Source organism: Cinclus cinclus, chromosome 9 (genome assembly GCF_963662255.1).
Source record: "Cinclus cinclus chromosome 9, bCinCin1.1, whole genome shotgun sequence".
Lineage (NCBI taxonomy): Eukaryota > Metazoa > Chordata > Aves > Passeriformes > Cinclidae > Cinclus > Cinclus cinclus.
In genome coordinates this window covers 9,744,946-9,762,771 of record NC_085054.1, presented here as the reverse complement: position 1 = coordinate 9,762,771, position 17,826 = coordinate 9,744,946, and the positions used below count along the sequence as shown (strand labels likewise).

General features: G+C 36.9%; 1 protein-coding gene across 1 annotated transcript in view; it reads left to right on the top strand.

Moving 5' to 3' along the window:
- Window positions 1–17,826, top strand: part of UBR3 (ubiquitin protein ligase E3 component n-recognin 3) — a 103,233-nt gene that overhangs the window by 71,328 nt on the left and 14,079 nt on the right. The window contains 2 exon segments of the mRNA XM_062498755.1: window positions 7,388–7,520; window positions 14,419–14,510. Coding sequence (XP_062354739.1) covers window positions 7,388–7,520; window positions 14,419–14,510 — 225 coding nt within the window.

Below are 17,826 nucleotides of genomic sequence, written 5' to 3'. Positions count from 1 at the left end.
GTTTTCATAGAATCACAGACGCTTGGGTTGGAAGGGCTGTTAAAAATTATACCCTTTGTATTCAGAATGGTATATATATTTAGGGAGAAGAAATATTTTTCCCCATGATGTGATTTGACTGTTTAAATATACTTGCACATTATCTGGGGTTTGATCTGGAATTGCTAGAATATTGATTGAAAAGCATGTTGACAATTTTTTAAACCTGATAACGTATCTTGATTTTGTTTTCTTTTTCTACTTAAAATACACTGGACTTTGTTTGCAATAATATTTTTCTGTTCCTTTCTTAAACAGTTGTGTAATTTTGAGTATGTTTTACTAGAGCTTTTTCCTTTAGCAGTTGCTAAAAGGATTGTAGTCATGTTTCTGAAAAGGGGGTGTGGACAGCATCTTACCACAATGCACTTGGTTTTTTCCACAGTTTTGGGTAGAATGGTAAATTTTCTTGTTTGCATCTAAGTCAGTCATGTTGGTGTTTTTAATATTTATCTTGCACTCCAGAAACATTCAAAGCCTTCCAGGTAAAGGCACTACATATATGAATGTGCTGTTGCATGAAGCAGCACAGAGAGGTGAACATCATCTGTTCATTGTTAAAATGTCCACATCTTGTTTATGTTTTGTATTGGTACTTTGTAAAATTGTTGCACAGCAATCTAGTCATATTTAATCTTGCATTAAAATAGACTTGTTCTTTAATGTAAGGTAATGGGATTCTCCTAGAACAGACCTGTACAATATTTCCACTTATTATTATATTTAGGTTTGGACATTAGACTAAATATGACCAGTGGGAGCAGAGTTAGCTTTACGTATATAGCGGGGTTTGTTTTCACTAAACCTTTTTATAATTGTGTGTTTCCTTCATTGCCCCTTCCATATCCTTGCACTTAAGTTATGAAAAATTGCAGTTCTGTAAATTCTGAGGTATATTTTATCACCTTTCCATAGTCATTTATTTTTCTAAGAGCAATCCTGCTTCTGAGGTTTCATTTAAAATGTACCCTCAACTTCTTCATTGTCTTCTGCAGCCAGGAAAGAATGGTTTTTAAAACCCATACCCCATCTAGAACTTGAGTACTGCTTTGTTAAAGTCTTCCTTTTACAATATTGAAAATGCTTTTTTTTTTTTTAAACATCTTTCATGTCAGGTTCAGCAGAAGTAATCTAAAGCATAACCTGGTTTGGCTTTTTCTGTGTGAGAGATACTGAGGGGTTTCTTTTGTTTTTAAGCATACCACTCTAATGGTCTTGAATCAACTGTGAAGTTTGGTGATTAGATGTTGTGGAAAATAGAATATGCTGTCCCAGGTGAGCTGTTACTGCTGCAAACATCAGGGAAGATGGTGGGAACAAACAGGTCAAGAGCTGTTTAAGTAGACTGCACCATGAGGGTAGCTCATCTTGAGAAGTAAAATTAAGAGTGATTAATGTAGCACTTAGTATCAGTGACCAAGGGTGTGTGAGAAGAATGGTGAAGAAAATTTGGCTGCAAAATTGCCATTTTAAGACTTAAAGTTTTGTATGTGTGTGCAACCAAAAATGCAAATAGTATCCTATTACTTTTTACTTAAAAATCAAGTCCTATTTGAAGGACTACATTACAGTTTTAGAGTCTATGGCCTTGCAAATTCTCATGGATCTAGGGAAAATTCTGATATATAACAACTGTACAGGTCTTATTTCTCTGTTTTATGAAGTGTAATAGACCTGTTTGTCTTAATTATTCTGTATTTATCAAACAGGGTCAAAACACAGCATTAAGGCTGAATAATTATGATTTCTCTGTACAGTTTTTATATAAGGCCTTGAGCAACCCAGGCTAATGAAATATGTCAGGGATCTGGAGGGGGTTGGAACTAGATGATCTTTAAGGTCCATCCAACCCCATTCTCTGATTCTGTGACCTGTCTTTAACTTCTGTAGATGTTTTTATTTGCTATTTGTATTCTGGTAATCTTGCAGCAGTTGATGAACAGTTCCACAAAATTATGAATTTATAATCTTTTTTTAACTTTGAAATAGTACTTATGTTTCTGTCTTTTTTGGGGTGTTTTTTTTGTTTGTTTTTGGTTGGTTTTGGGTTGTTTTTCTTTTTCCCCTTTTGTGAGAAGGATAGGATTAGGGTTTGGGGTCAAGATTAAATATTTTATCCTCTTTTCCTCTGGCTTAGTTTCTCTGTAAATGAGCTCCTTATCCTTATGCTTCCCACAAATAGCAGTCTGGCATTGCAGCATCAAATGCATTAATTGCAAAGGATGATACTTACAGCTGGACATCCAAAATTATTTAAGAGTTGTTGAAACTCTTCTTAAGTAGAACATCTCTGTGACTTCTGCAATGGCTCTAAATATTGAGGAACAGTATTGCTTCGTGGGAGTTGTTTTTGTTGGTTGGTTTGTTTTGGTTTTCTTTTTCTCATTCATTTGAAGCCTTTATCTTGATTATGGAGTTAGTATCAGTTCAATCAGTGCTTTTAGTGTTTTTGTGAACATAGAAACTCATTGTTTCTCTTCATCATTCTTCTGTATCAAAATTTTTAACTGTGTTGAAAGTAATGGCTGTCTCCATTTTATCAATATGGGCAGTGACACTTGGGGCCACTTGGTGTTTCCTGTTGAGAGAAAGACTGAATTATTTTATGATTTGCAAGGTTGAGCTGCAGCTGTCTCATTCCTGTAATCGTTGATGTGGGTATGCTGCAAAGAATCCTACACAGCTCTCTGCAGACACTGAAAATAAAGAGAATTAAATAAGTTTTCAGGAATGCCTTGCTAGAGTGGGTTTCTGTGGTTGGTTGGGCTTTATGGTGTTGCAGGGTTTGGGTTTTTGGATTTGTTTGCTTAGTTTGGATTTTTTTTTAAGTTAGGAGCTGTCAGTCTGCAGATCCTTGGTACCCATTCATGCTAACTTGGAAAAGGCAGTTTTTCTCACCAGCAGATGATCTTAAGTACTTTCTAAAGCACTTGGTATGCCACTAATACATAGTGTGGGAGGAGCAAAGATAGGTACTGTTAGAATTCAGTTGCTGAAGTTGATTTCATACACTGGTGAGTTTGGTGTAGAGAGGAATCAGCTGCTTCATCAGCAGCTAAGACTTAGTAAAGATGTAAGAGTTTTTGTAAAGACTGTCCAGTCTTAATGCCTTAATAGGCTTTTCTTGACCTTCATGGGTTTTTTACTGATTCAAGTCTGCTGGATCAGTGATGAGTGGGAAGATGTTGTCAGCAGGTCTTTGCAGCTGCTATTGCTAGGTGGACCATGTAAATCTCTACCAGGAGAAGAATATTTCTCAATCTCCTTATTAACAATCAAGTTCCATCTGCTGTATCAAATTGTTTTAGTTATAATCTACATTCTTCTTGATAGTCCCAGGAAACTTTAGGAGAGGAAGGGAGAAGCATCCCTGGTCTGGTAAGATCCTCACAGTTGAGACAAGGATGTTTTCAATTCCACCTGCAGTGAATTGCTATGTCACTGTATGTTTTCACGTTGTAAATATGAATGCTAATTTAGAGAATGTAAAAAGAGAAATCTGGATCAAGACAAAATTCCATGACAGGAGTATATGTCCTAAAATAGAGATTAGTGTATAAATACATTAGCTAGACTGTTGCAGGCAATACAAAGGCAGCTAATTCCTTGGTTTTCTTTGTTTTCATTATGAGAGCACATTGCTCTACATTGTGGAATTGGAATTAATAACAAAAAACATCATCTGATTTCAACTCTGGTAATTTGAGAGTTTACTTTACCAGTCAAGAGACCAGAAAAAAACAAATGGAACAAAGGCAGCAAAACTTATGTAGAAATTTGGGATCACTTTGGCAAAATCAGACCAAGATTATGACTGAGACCAAAACTTAAATCTGAATGCAGCTTCCTGAATCACTGATTTTTTTTCAACTGAGCACAGCATTTTTAGAATTTCTACCATTCAACTATCAAATTGCTGTCTTTTTATGTCTTGAATTTAGTCTTTTGTGCTGTGCATATCACATTAAACCTGCAAAGAGCTGTAAAATTGCCTTCATGGGCTCTGCTTTTTGCACTGTAACATACAGAATATTTTTAAGAGTTTTGTCAAATTCTGAAAAATGAGTGTGCTTTATTATTAAAAACAGTAAAGAATGCAGCTGCAAGTGCTGGTGCATTGTGGATATATAGACAAAGTAGCCATTATCTTTGGGGCTTGTGAGAGGAGCAAACATTATCATGCTCCCTTTTACAGCTTCAGTCCCAATGCAAAGACAGTGTTTTACCCATTGAGCTGCTCTTTTGAAAGTACAGATGCCAATTGAGTTTATCACTCCTTTCTCACAATAGATTAACTCCAAGAGGTAAAATCTACCAAGAACATTAGTGGCAATACAAAATAACTAGAGTTATTGTCATCATTTTTAGAAATGCATTAAGGAATGCTAATACAACTGAATTCTAATTGCTACCTGCTAATCTAGGTGATTCTATGAAGCATTGTTTGAGCTTTGCATGTATTCTGTGAAGACAAAGACATAAGATGAGAGAGTTGTGACCGCAGTGCGTCAGTGTAGGTAATACTCGAGTCTGTGCTCGTGTTTTAGAACAGTAATAATCTTACCCACTCAAATGTCTAAATTTTAGAATTCTGCCAAGCCCCTGATGACTTGCAGCAGTAAGTTATATTGTGCATCCAGACTGTGTGATTTTTATATTTATTCAAATTATCCGGATGCAACCTGTCTTAAATATTACAAAGTTATTAGAAGAGGATGATCATATTCAATTTTTTTTCGAATTTGTTGCAGCTGCGCTTTCTGAAATTAAAAAAAAATGGTTAAGAATGATCTCTTGGTGATTCTGAGCTACAACCAGGTCCTGCCTTTCCCCATCACAAGGGTGGGCTCTCTAGAGAAATCAGCTGGAAGATGGACTGTGAGGGGCAGAGGGGATTGGGATACCTGATGAGTTATGGCCTTCCTTCCCACTCTTCACAACCCTGGGCATGACTGGTGTTTGTGGGCCACTGTCATGATAATGTTTTGCTGCTACTTGTTTAAAAACAGTCCTTACATGTATTTTCAAAGTTCCTAGTAGGGTATAAGAAAATGGGAGGACATTCTGTGTGTTTTTATGTTTACGTTTTGGAATTAATGCGATCCACAAACACACAGGAAGAGCCCTGGGGTATTCCTTTGGCTCTAGGCAGGTTTCTGCCAGTCTCTCAGGCATAAGGACATGGTGCAGCACCAAGCACTTGGTGCACAATCAAGTTGCTGGTTCTTGCTTTCCAGTGCTTTCCATTGCTCCAGTGCTCCAAAGCCAAGGTGTTTTCCTTGGCTTTCTCCATATGTGTGACACGCCTGCCGAACAGCATTTGGAGATTACAAATAAATTCTCCAGTGCTCAGTTTTGATGCTTGCCTGTTTAATTTCATATTAGTAAAAGCTCGGGAGAGTAGCTGTTAGAGGAACAGGGATGAATTAATTAATTACTCTGAACAATTTTTTTTTCCCACTTTGCATAGTTGCCTGTTCCTGTTTAAAGCAAGGAGCAGTTGAGGGACAAAAAACATTCATTTTAGTGAATAGGTAGGATGGGTATTTTCATGGGTTTCATTCCAAATAAAACCATGCTTGAGGGTTTTTTCTATTATTTTCATGGAACATAAGTATATTTTCAGTTTTCAACTTTATCAGCAAAGCAGTGTTTTGCTAAGAATCTCTTGCCAGGAGAAAAGATGACTTATTTTGTCCTCATTGAGTGTTTTTATTCAGAAAGCAGGTGGCAGCTATCAATTCCAATGCCATCTACAGCTCCAATTATTTTACAAACCCCAGGAGCTAATTACAGCCCTCAGGCTCTGGCAGTCAGCTGATTTCATCATGCGACTCTTTTGGCCATTGCATACCTCTGAGTAATTGTCTATTTATGGAAAATAAATTAATAGCTGCTATATCTACTTGAAAAAGAGGGCCTGTGAGTGTGTAGGTTGAGCAAGTGGGTTTTAAAGAGAAGGGAGAGAGATTTAGAGAAAAAGATGTAAAAGGATCAACTGAAAGAATAAGGGGTGGACAGGGAAGATGATGTCAGGATACTAAGAGAAAAAGTTAAAATGAAAGGGAGAAAGGAAGCAGGGTCCTAGAAAATTGAACAGGAGAAAAGCATGACACTGAATAGCAAGATATAGTATGACCAGAAGAAAAAAGTAAGCAGAATAGTGGGAAATGATACTTTAATTATTTCAGTATAAACATATGAAGATAAAAAAGATTCATTGATTAAAAAGTGAAGTCTGAATCCTGAGTAGTCCCTGATCTAGTTGAAGAGATCCCTGCTCATTGCAGGGTGCTTGGACTAGATGACCTTTAGAGGTTCCTTCCAACTCAAACCATTCTGTGCTTTTTGTTACATGTACCTTTGTGAAAATGCTCTTGACCTAAATGGTGTTTGCCTTCTTGGGTGGCTTAGTGGAAAGAAGGGTTAGACGTTGTCTTTATTTGTGTGATCATATGATTCTCAGATAAATATAAAATGTGCTTTTTAATATTAAAGTACTGCAGTAAATCTCCATGAGTAATTATGCATCCTCTGTTTGAAAAATTCCGCAAGTGTTTTGCAAATTGTATTGTTGATACAGTGGAAGTACAGAAGGTTTTGAAATTATGAAAACTCTGCCTGCAGGTTGTACAGACAAATCTCTGATATTATAAACACTGTTGCTACTTTAGTGTCATTGACATGTAGTCAGAAGTTTGTTGGTTTGGGAATTTTTTTAGCCAAAAGTTGCCTATAAAATAATCATATCAAGACAGTAGGAATAATGAACCTTTTAAAGGTGAAGAACCAAAGTGATCCTTCCATAGGCCAGAACTCATAGCAATTTTAGATTAAATTTTGATTATGTTGTGCATAGAACTTAACTGTGGGAGAGAAGAATGAAAGCTAAAAGTGAATCAGTTAAAAGTTCATCAGTCACTGTTAAGAATAGTTGTTTATGAAATCACCGCTTCTGGCATAAACTGGAGAGGCAAGTGAAGTGAGTGTGGAACCTTGGCAACATAACAGCATGGGAAACAGGATTTTTTAAACAGGCCTGTAATTAGGTACATGGAGCACCAAAACAACTGAGATCTGGTCAAAGCTTTCTAAACAGCCTTTCTCTGAAACATTTTTCTGCATGTATGCATGTGTTCACTGCCTTCGATTGAAATTTTACTTTTCTTCAAATCCTTTCTTGGGAAATAAATCAATCCTTAACAAAAATGTGCTTGTTAGGACACCATCTTATTTGGACTGACATGACAAGCTTTTCAGAATCCTGTAAAATACACGATGGCAATTTAATGTAAGAGTTCATATCACTGTATATAATGCTCAGCAATCTGTCTTCTTCACCTTTCAGATCAGCTGTTTCACGTGTTGGCCATGCACATGCGCCTCTACAGTATAGACTCTGCATACAACCCCTGGAGAAAACTAACTCAGCCGTTGCAGGATAAAAATTCAGAGCAAGTATTTTAATTTACCCAGTATCAGTTTTACCTGGTGAAAGAAACATCCTTACAGAGGGACTTTGGGTAACTTTCTGTCTTAATTTAAATTCCCTGTGAGGTATGCTGATGGAATTAACAGCTAAAAATTGTATGTATGAATTTGTAAAAATATGTTTTCCAACTTCTTTTACATAAAAATCTGACAAATATACCAGTTTTGAGCTAAAGTTTAAATATACCTCATGCAGGCTTAAGCACATGCAAATAGAATAGGATTGGGTAAGTGGATAGGGCACTGCTGTTCTTAATATGGATGCTCAACAAAATTTACATTGAGATGTTAGTAGTTTATTGAAAGTTGAGTAATGATTAATAGTTGTAGACAGGTCTAATATATGTGAGAAATAATTATATTTTAGGCTAAAATATTTCATCAAGCTTTTTATTTTAAGCAAGTTATTTACCTGAGTTTGCTTGTAAAACGTGAACCTTAGATACACAGCTGCACAAGGATTAGCAGGATAATAACCTGAACCGTGTACTTCATTCTGCAAGAACTCATCTCCTAACTTGACTTAAGATCCATCACTTTTCAGATTCTACCTTCATGACAAGGAGAAAGGTTTCTTGCTTAAAAGCAGATTGATTTTTCCTCGTAAGAGGAAAATAGTACATTTATTTTCTCTTAGTGCCTTAAGAATCTTCTTCCTACTAAGCTTCATTTTGTGTCTTGTAGTTATGTCAAAAGACTGTCCTTTTAGTGCCTTTCCAGCTGTGTGTTTGTCAGTGCTTCTAGGAGCCTGAGGTAGAAAGCATCATGCAATTTCAAAAAGTGATCTAGAATAGTGATGCCACAGTCCTAACTGCAAACTGGAAAAGCTATTAAAGCAATTGTTCTCATCTTAGACTAAATATTTTATTGTTCTCTTGGACCTAGGCTTCTTTTTGCAATGAACATTAGATTATTGGACTAATTAAACTGCATTAAGAGATTAATTTATAAATTATTAGCAGAAGAAAGCATCAAGCATTTTATAACCTGAAAACCTTTGCTCTTCAGCATGCATTCAAGCTGCTTTGGGGATCTGTTTTCATGTGATTCTGATTGAGACCTGACCTAGACTGAGCAGTGGGATGTTGCTAATAAATTTGGTTGGCTGAGTTACATGAGGCAGAATTAAGATCATGTGGCCAGAATGGCTGTAGAACAGATCATGCACTTCTCATTTTGGCATTTGAAGAGCTTGCTGGATTTGGAAGCAGCTGTTAACAGAGAGGCCTTACAGAGCTGAGGGAGTTCAGCATGCATTGGTCATGTCAAGGCTCAAGTGCAGTATGTTTGATTTCATTAGGCAATATTTTGAATCGCTTAGAAATTAATGCTACTGAAGGTCCATAATGCCTTGCTTTGCAGAAAGGGTTGCATGCTGGCAATGCATTTAAACAGTTCTTGTGTTTTCTGCACTGATTTTCAGTATTTCATGGTAGACTTGATGATACTGGTTTGTAGGAAGCTACAAATGAGATAGCATCCATTTTGCCATGAAATAATTTATTGCTGAGATGCACAGATGTGTTTGAACTGGAATATTTTTGTTCACTCCGTGGAATGTTTTTCCTTCCTTAGTCTGCAGGCACCAGAATGCTGCAAAGGAGGCAATTTGAGGACATGTTAATCATGTATAAATTGGAGCATAAAATGAGTATCTGTAATTACACTGCAGAAATTTGAAGTGGTAGTTTGACTTAAAGATGGCATTCATAGGATTGGTGTGTATGATCTGATTGCACACTTGTTAGAAGAGTCACACAGTCTTTTGAGAAATATAGAATAGCATATTTTTTCAGGTACAGGAAAAAGTGCTCAGAGCAATTAGGTGGTGACACACTGCTGAAAACTGAAAAAGCTTAAGAGGATGGTGGGGAAATAATCATTGCAGATTTTAGATGTGAACAGCATTCTGCCACTTTGAAGTTAACCAAGTAATCTAAATCATCAGCCTGACCTGCACATTAGACTTCAAGCAAGACTTGTAGGAAAAAAATGTCAGTGAGAGAAAAAGTTCTATATTTTATGACTATTACTGTGATTCCAAACAATTTAACTTTAGGAAAGTCACAGAAGCAAAATAATTTCAAACCAATATGCCACGTTTTTCTATTTAATGTTACTTTAAATTATTATTAGAGTTAAAAGCAGTTTTTCAGAGAAGCCAGTTTAATCTTCATTTATTTAAAAGCATAATTTTCAAAATTGAAAGAAAAAAACCACACACACACACACACACAAAAAAAATCTGTGGAATGCAAGTGCCATTTCATTATCTTCTCACCCTCATTTAATTATAGCTGTTTTCTTTAAGTATACAGAAATATTTACAGGTAGAACTGCCCAGATGTAGAACACACAATTTTTATCTTAGTTTTCTAAAACTTAGCTATCGTTCTTACAATGCCTTAGATTTCCTGTGTCTGGGAGAGCTATCAAAGTAACTTGTACAGAGTCTCACAGAATTGCTTCACTGTACTCCCCAAAACCACCAGTTCTGTGCAGTGTCTCCTACAATTGTATTTAGATCTCCTTGTAGCTGAAAATGGCAACTGAAAGGAAGGATAGGAAGAAGCTCAAGCAGCTGCAGCAAGGTAAAGTAGAAATAAGGAAATCTTGAGCAAGAAGATAGCCTATCAAAAAGGGTCTAAATAATGTGTGCTGTTTGGAAGATGAGGAGGAAAAAGAAGCTAAATCTGGTGAACTGTGAATGGTTTAGTAGATTATTTGTCCTGTGCAGTTTATGTTGCAAAATTCAATGTATGCTTGGTCCCACAGGCTGTACTTAAGCAAATTGTTCTTCTAGGGACAGATCTGGTTTCAATAGTGATCAAATAAACAATTATTGTGGTGCAAAGGGGGAATAATAGCTTCTGGCAGGGGGCAGGCAAGGAGCAGCTGGAGACAGTAATTACTAAACCTAGATGTGAATTTAATGGACTAGTCCAAATAGCCACAGTTTCAGGAACAACAAACATGAAATTAAAGGATATACATGATTTTTAACATTTAACCTCTACGAAGGCTAAAATTTTTGTGTCTATTTTGACAGACAGAATATGTCAGCAGAGAATGCTGGCATATTAAGGATCTTTGCAGTAGAAGCACTTGGAGGGTGGAACTGCACGATAAACTGAAATGCTGGGTTATTTTTACTACAGTGTTTCGCTGATGTTTCATTCTAAGCTAGATCACTTCAGAGACTGCTTATGGTGTCATACTGGGGCAGCAAACTGCAACTCAGGGACAGGACTGAGCAGCTGTGCGTAGGAGCCTCTTCTGTCACATCTCCATCACAGAAACTGTTGTGAAATGGGGAAAACACCCACAGTTTTTATGAAGATACTCTGAGACAGAGAGAGTAGGATGGTGGGATAGAGGGATTTAGTTAAGGTTTATGCAAGAGGTGGTCTGTACATACACATGCTGCAACAGGACTTAGGAGATCTATTCCAAACAACAGAAATCCTGCCTGAAACAGCTGTCTCTCAGGACTTATGTTCCAGTACATTGGTCTTGACAGTAGTGCCAGCCTTGGAGTATTTGCTCTTGGCTCTTTCTTCCCCTGCACTACAGCTCACCATCTTTGGCTGTGCTGGTGTAACTTGAGCAGGCTGCATGAACAAAGTCAAGCAAGGAATCCGTGTTTTACAAAGGTTACGTTGAATGAGTTTGGGAAGGGGTGACAAGGGACTGCTGGGGCACAGTGGTAAACGAGAGCAGGAGATGCCCAGTGTTAGTACTGTCAGTGAATGTATCATGAGAAACTGACCTGCTGTAAAATACGCTGTGACACAATGAAGAGCAAGTATGAAATTGTGATTATAGCCTAAGGTGCAGCCAGAATGAATAGCAGAATTCTGCTTCCTTGCAGTGAAAATCAGAAGCTGTGTATTAGTTTGACCTTTCTGCCATCTGGGATTTGTGGGCTTTACTTCTTATCCTGCAAATTGTGAAGAAAATACAAGTTTACCCTAGCTGATGAAGCCTTAGTTTAGGTGTACCTATATCCCCCTATCTCAAATTTTCTTTGTCTGACAGTTCAAAGAGGTGTGAGGCTCAGAACTTTTACATTACTTACTGAATTTTCTACCTTTATAATTAGTTGGAGTTAGAATCAACCAAAAACTTCTGAGTGTCTCTGGTTGAGAGAAGAGGGAATGGGGAGCATAAATATAAGGAACCATCATAAGCAAAATGCTGCTTATTGCAGAGTACAACAGAATTTCCCATTTCCCTGTATCCATTCCCAAAAAGTGACTCCTGCAAAACAGCTCTCAGGAGGAGGATGCAGAATACAGAGGCAGGGTTTCTCAGCTGTTATGTGATAGGCAGCCCTGGTTTTGGCACAGAGAGAGGTGCAGCCCAATTACCTTGGGCTGGAGGAGAGGCCATTTCAATAGAGAAAGCTGAGCTTTTCATTTCTCATTTTAGGACATGTTCATTTTGCACTGTATAGTTTATTTTCACCACCAATTCCCTTTAAAAAAATTGATTCAGCATACAGCTCTTACACATCTGAATAATTTTGTATTATTTTGGTCCTATTTACTGTTGTACTTGCTTTCTTTTTATTAAGTGCTTCTGTGGCACAAGTTTTTGTAGTCAGATTTATCAAGCTTTCATATATGCATTGGGGATTATCAGAATGGACAATTTCTATAAAACACATTTCTAAACACATTTTGTAATTTCAGTTTCATTGTCATAATGAAGAAGTTTCTGAGGCTCTTTAACAAAGGACAGAGCAGTTTTTAAGTGCTCCTTGTGCTGCAGTACTTGATGTAAGCAAAAGCAGCTTATCTAAACCCCTGACATTTAATGTAGCTTTGCTTCTCAGTTCTTATGAACTGAATAAATTAGAAAAGTAATTCAGTTGGTCCTGCATGTGAAAATGAGTTCATTTATGTGTGATGTTGCCAGTCAATTAGGATATTCTGTATAGATATAGATACATAATAATTTTGACAGAACTGGTATTTGACCTAATTGTTACGTGGCTATTAAACAATATTGATACCTCTGTCAGAAAGAAGTCTTCAGCTAAATGTGACCAGAGGGAGTCAGATTTTTTAAATGCTACTCCAAATTAAATTTTTCCTAAGTTTGTATATAATATAAGAATTAAAGATGAGAAGTAATTTAAGGGATGTCCATGGTTTTAATGTCATTTCACAATGAGGGTTATTCTTAAATTCAGTGTCATAAAGTAGAACTAGCTGTAGGTAAAAGTAGAATTAGAGAGACATAGTGAGATGAGTATCTCCATGTATAATTTTGAAAATGAAGCTTGGCAGTGTGATACAAATTTTTGCCCCCTTCGTCGTCTTTAGAATTCAATATAATGATTTTTAGAATATTTGGGGTTTGTTTAGGAGGTTCACATACATACATATATATTTATACACATATATGTGTATGTATGTATATTACAGTGCTTCAAAACAATAATTTTATGAAATGACTGATTACAGCTGAAGGGTTATAGATGGTGTTTATTCTGCTGCTGTCTAAGTTCACTAATTCCAAAGGACTAGCTAGACCATGTTTTCTGTCACTTCATGTTACAAGACCAGTCAGCCATGTGACCATAAATGTTCTTTTAATCCTCCTCTTGTACGCCTGCTTCTGTATGTTAAAATTCATATCACACATGACTCCTAGCAGTGCCTTCTGTAGAGAGAAGCCTGAGTTTTCAGGAAGTCAGTAACTGTGTAGTCTTATTCCAAAAGCAGGATCATGTTTATGGGCCTCCGAGATGATAAAGTGTTTGAATCCCCAAAGCTGCTGGAGGACACTGAAGATCCCGTGCATTCATCCACATACCACCACGTGTGGGCAGCCTTCTGCAGTACCTGGTCTGCAAGAGCTCAGTTTGTTCATTTGCAGCACTGGTGGCCATTGGTAGAGGAGTCTGCTTTGTATGGGAGATTGAGGGTCAGTGAAATTGAGTTTGCAGTGTGGCTCCTGCAGCACAGATCTCAGCAGCACCCAAGGGCAGGAAGAACCCACACAGCTCTTTGTGCCTGTGTGTATTGGAGAGGGGGAAGGCTCACAGGGGAGGGTGTGTATCATATTTTATTTCAGGTTGCTCCTGCTTGAGATCTCCATCATACCCCATATCAGTTAAAAGAGGGAAGAATGATTTTTCACCATGTGCTTTTTTGGTTTTTTTTTTGCCATTTGACTCAGCTGTTGAACCTGAAGAATACTGTTGGTTGGAATTTTGTTTAATATTGCTAGACAAATCTAGAAACTACCTCCTATCTGCAAGGATTTTCTGCTTTTTAGTGTAGGAAAACAAGATGATGTTACATTAGTAAATCTGGATAGTTGAAAAGTTTGCACTCTCTATGCTTATTTGGGGTCCTTCTAGACATCCAGGTAGTTTAATAAAGACTGTGTGTAAGATTGCATAATCCCACCTCTCATGGATGCTCGAGTCTTCTTTTCTTAACATGAAGGAAAGCAAAAGCTTTTTGAAGCTGTTTTCCAGTAGGAGCATTGCCTGTAACATTAAATGTATTTTGAGGATTCGTTATTGTTACAGTCTGGTTACATGTGTATGTTGAAATGCCATGCTTTGGAAAACAGTTCAACTGTTTGAATATTCCTTGACTCTTTACATAGACATAATGAGTTCAGGTAGTTTTGAATGTATTAAAACATTTGAACAGAATCAGGTACTCCAGTGATAATTTCCTCATGAGTTATTACATGAGTAACATTAATTTTTTGAATTGAGATCAGTTAGCAAATTGTCAGGTATTAGGCTTCTGTAAATTTGATACCAAATGTAATGCAATTTAAAGTAAGTACAAAATAACATATATAAATGGGTGTATAGTATCAGAAGTGATTTTCTTTCGGTTTTATTTCCAGACTGGTAAGTGAAGAACTGCCAGAAGTTCCTGTGCTTTACAGAGATGTCTCATCCCTTTTGCTTATCCAGATTTTAACCATGCCTCAGCCATTGCACAGAGGTATGTTACAAAAATATGTATATTTAAATGAGTATGTAGATGAAGCTGCTTGCATGATGGTTCACAGGAAGGTAAATCATAGCTGTTCTACTGTGTATTCTAAAATAATGTTTCTTTCTTATCTAAAAAAAGGTGGCATTGAACAGAAGTTTTTGTTCTGAGTTGACAGGTTTATCTGTGTTCCCTGTCTTTTTACCTTATCAGTCAGCTATTCATTAAAAATGCGAGAGCTGAGCAGAAACTTTAAATTGAAATAAAATTGTCCTTTGTTTGACCTTCATCATTTGCTTGAGGGACAGCTCAATACTTCAAGTTGAACTGAGCGCCTAAGGGTGACAAATTTGAAAGATTGTAATTTAATTTGAATTTCAGAGTTCAAATTGCAGCAGTCTTATGTAAGAGTTCATATATGAAGATAATAATTTCTGTACTGCAGCAATTTCAATAGAGACAGCATACAGTATAATTATGAATAAATATTAAATAGATATCTTAAAAGTAAATTTTTCAGTACTAAAATCAAAACTGTCTTAAAATCTAAATTTCTTTTTGTGTGTAAAAGTAACAGCTGAATCTGATTCCTCTTGTTAATAGGTAATGTATGTTCCAGAATAGGGGTTCAGACCCTCTGGTGTCTGGCCTGATTATTTATAATTGTACCTTTATTTGAAAATAAGGACTAACAAAGCACGTATCACTTTACTGTTTCGCTGACAATGAACAGAATATCCCCTGTGGGATGCAGTTTTGATGTCTGCTGAGTTTTTGAACAGATAAATTCAGTAACTGTTCTGCTCTTGATGCTTACACTTTACTAGAAACTGTTTCCCCTTAAGAGGTGTTCAGTCCTTGGTACTGTATGTTTAAATTCAGCTAAAGGGACTCCGTGTGTATCTGTTAACATTGTGGGTTTGTTTTTTTGGAAAAGACCTTCAGTGTCATCGTGTCCAATTGTTAAGTACATGCTTATGGTTTAAGTATATCAAAAAGATTATTAGAATATAAAACTACTAAAAGCATAAAATATTTAGCATAGGAAGACTATTGTCAAAAATGTACTTTTTTTTTTATACTATAGTTTATCTTAAATTAACTCTCGGAAGGACTCAATCAAACTAGTATAAAGACAGTAAATAAAATGAGACTAACATCTGAAATTCAGGGAAGGAAGTGTTGAAGATAAAGTACAAACCAGTGATGTCTTTGTAGTCAATATGCAAGCATTGAATACCACCATGTAAGAAAGTACATTTTATCCTAGAAAAGACAACATTCAATTAATAGTAAGGCATTCTGTGGAGAATTCTGTGATATTACTCATATCAGCAGCATGTTTTGTCTTTGCTCTTGGGTTTTTTGTATGTTGCAGCTGAGAGGGAAGTGGCAAGTGGCAGAAAGGAAATAAATGTATCTACTTCAAATCTGTGAAGCATTAAATTGGAAATAAATTGCCATTTATCTTCCTAATTTTTGTTTCATCAAAATGGTTAGGCAGAATGAAAAGAAAGTCTTTCATAATTCTTTGTTTGGTGGTATAGAGTTCACAAAAATAAGTCAAAACAAATCTTTTTTAGAATTTCTACAATGGGCGTGTAGGTCACAGTGTCAAATTCAATATTATTAATTCTTTGTAGAGGGCTGAGGTATAATTAAGGTAAAATGGGTTGTGAAATGTCTCGTGATAAGCACAAGGTCAGCGATAGGGGTGAACAAAATCTCTTTTTGAGCTCATTGCTTCCTGAACTGTCTGTGCTGCTTTGCCATTGTCATGGGGTGTGGGGGCTGTGGACTTGGCTGGACACTGGAATGCTCTCAGGAGACTGATGGCTCTGTGTATTGACAGATATTTCCAGTATATTCTTTTAACAATAGACTTAAGTAAATTGCATTCTGTCCTTCATCAAATATGACATCTTTTTTCAAGCTTGTACTTAAAATCTTTTTTGTTTACACCATGCTTTTTTAAAAATAGAGAGTGCTCTGTAAAGAGGACTCAAAATCTCATCTCTTGCCCTACAGATGGCAATTGCATTAACTTTCCTATTAACTGTTAATTTTAAATTCAGACTGGGAATTGCATTAACTACCCTATTAACTGTTGGATGGGTGTTGGTATCTTCTTCAATCTGACATAGATTAAAGCAATAAAAATGTCATTACTGTTCAGCCTCTTCATTCAGAAGAGAACATTGATCTGAACCTATCAGAAAGAAAGAAGTCTATTACAGAAAAAGCTTTGTGATGGAGGTCAGAGCATTTACAAGCATTAACCAATTTGCAGAGAAGGGAATGAGACTGATTCTTGTACTTCTGTGTAGTGTAGCAAGCAAAATAAACATGTTTAAGATACCAAAACCATTTGTGAAACTTTTTTCTTCTGAGTCTCAGACTAGAATGGGCAGAACTTTTATAGGCTTCAAATGTTAAGCATTTTGTTTGAAATTTTTGAAATTGTACAGGGCTAAATGTGTAATAATCCATGTAGGAGTTTCTGATCCAATTCTGTGGCAGCTCATGTGCAGAGGATGGAGTGTTCATGATGTTATTAATTGGAACTCTGTACAAAACAAAGATTTTGCTTCCAGCTTCTTTCTTTCAAAAATAGCAAATGATGGTGTGTGTACAAAAATGGAGAGAGTGGCTTGATGGTTATCAAAACGTAAATTTCTGTAAAGTGAATTCAATACTCCCCCCCCTAGTCCTTTCTGCAACACAGATTTTGGATGTTGGAGTCATTTAATTGAAATTAGACATTCTTTCTTGTTACCATCAATTGTAAAAAGTTTTATTTTTCCACTGCCTGACTTGGGACCCTGTGTACAAATTTCTAGAACTACGGTGTAGTTTCTAGTGATTTCAGTTTCCGCATTGCATTGAATGTAGAAGGTAGCATACTGCTAGTGTTTAAAAGCCAGGGCCTGTGTGAACAGGAGTGAGCCTGAGGCCAGTGGGTGCACAGGAGTGGTGCTCAGTGGGCCAGCAGTGGTGCCAGGTGCTGGCAGGGCTGAGCAGTGCTTGCCAGCAGCTCTGCTTGCCAGCCTGGTGCTGCTGTGCCTGCTCTGTAGGGCTGCTGGGAGACAGCTGCCATTCAGGAGTGCTGGATGTGTTCCAGCTCGAAAGCTCCTTCTGGAAGTTGAACCAGCCTCTGTGGACTCCGGGAAAGGTTTTCTTCTCTGATGTGTAAAACCTAAATTCAATGCCTTTTCCTGTAATACTGGTTAGGCTCAGCTGCTGAAGAGGCTCACCTGGATGTTCTGTCAGATTCTTTTTTAAAGTTTGAATGACGTGCAACAAAAGTGCAGCAAGCAGCTCTCAG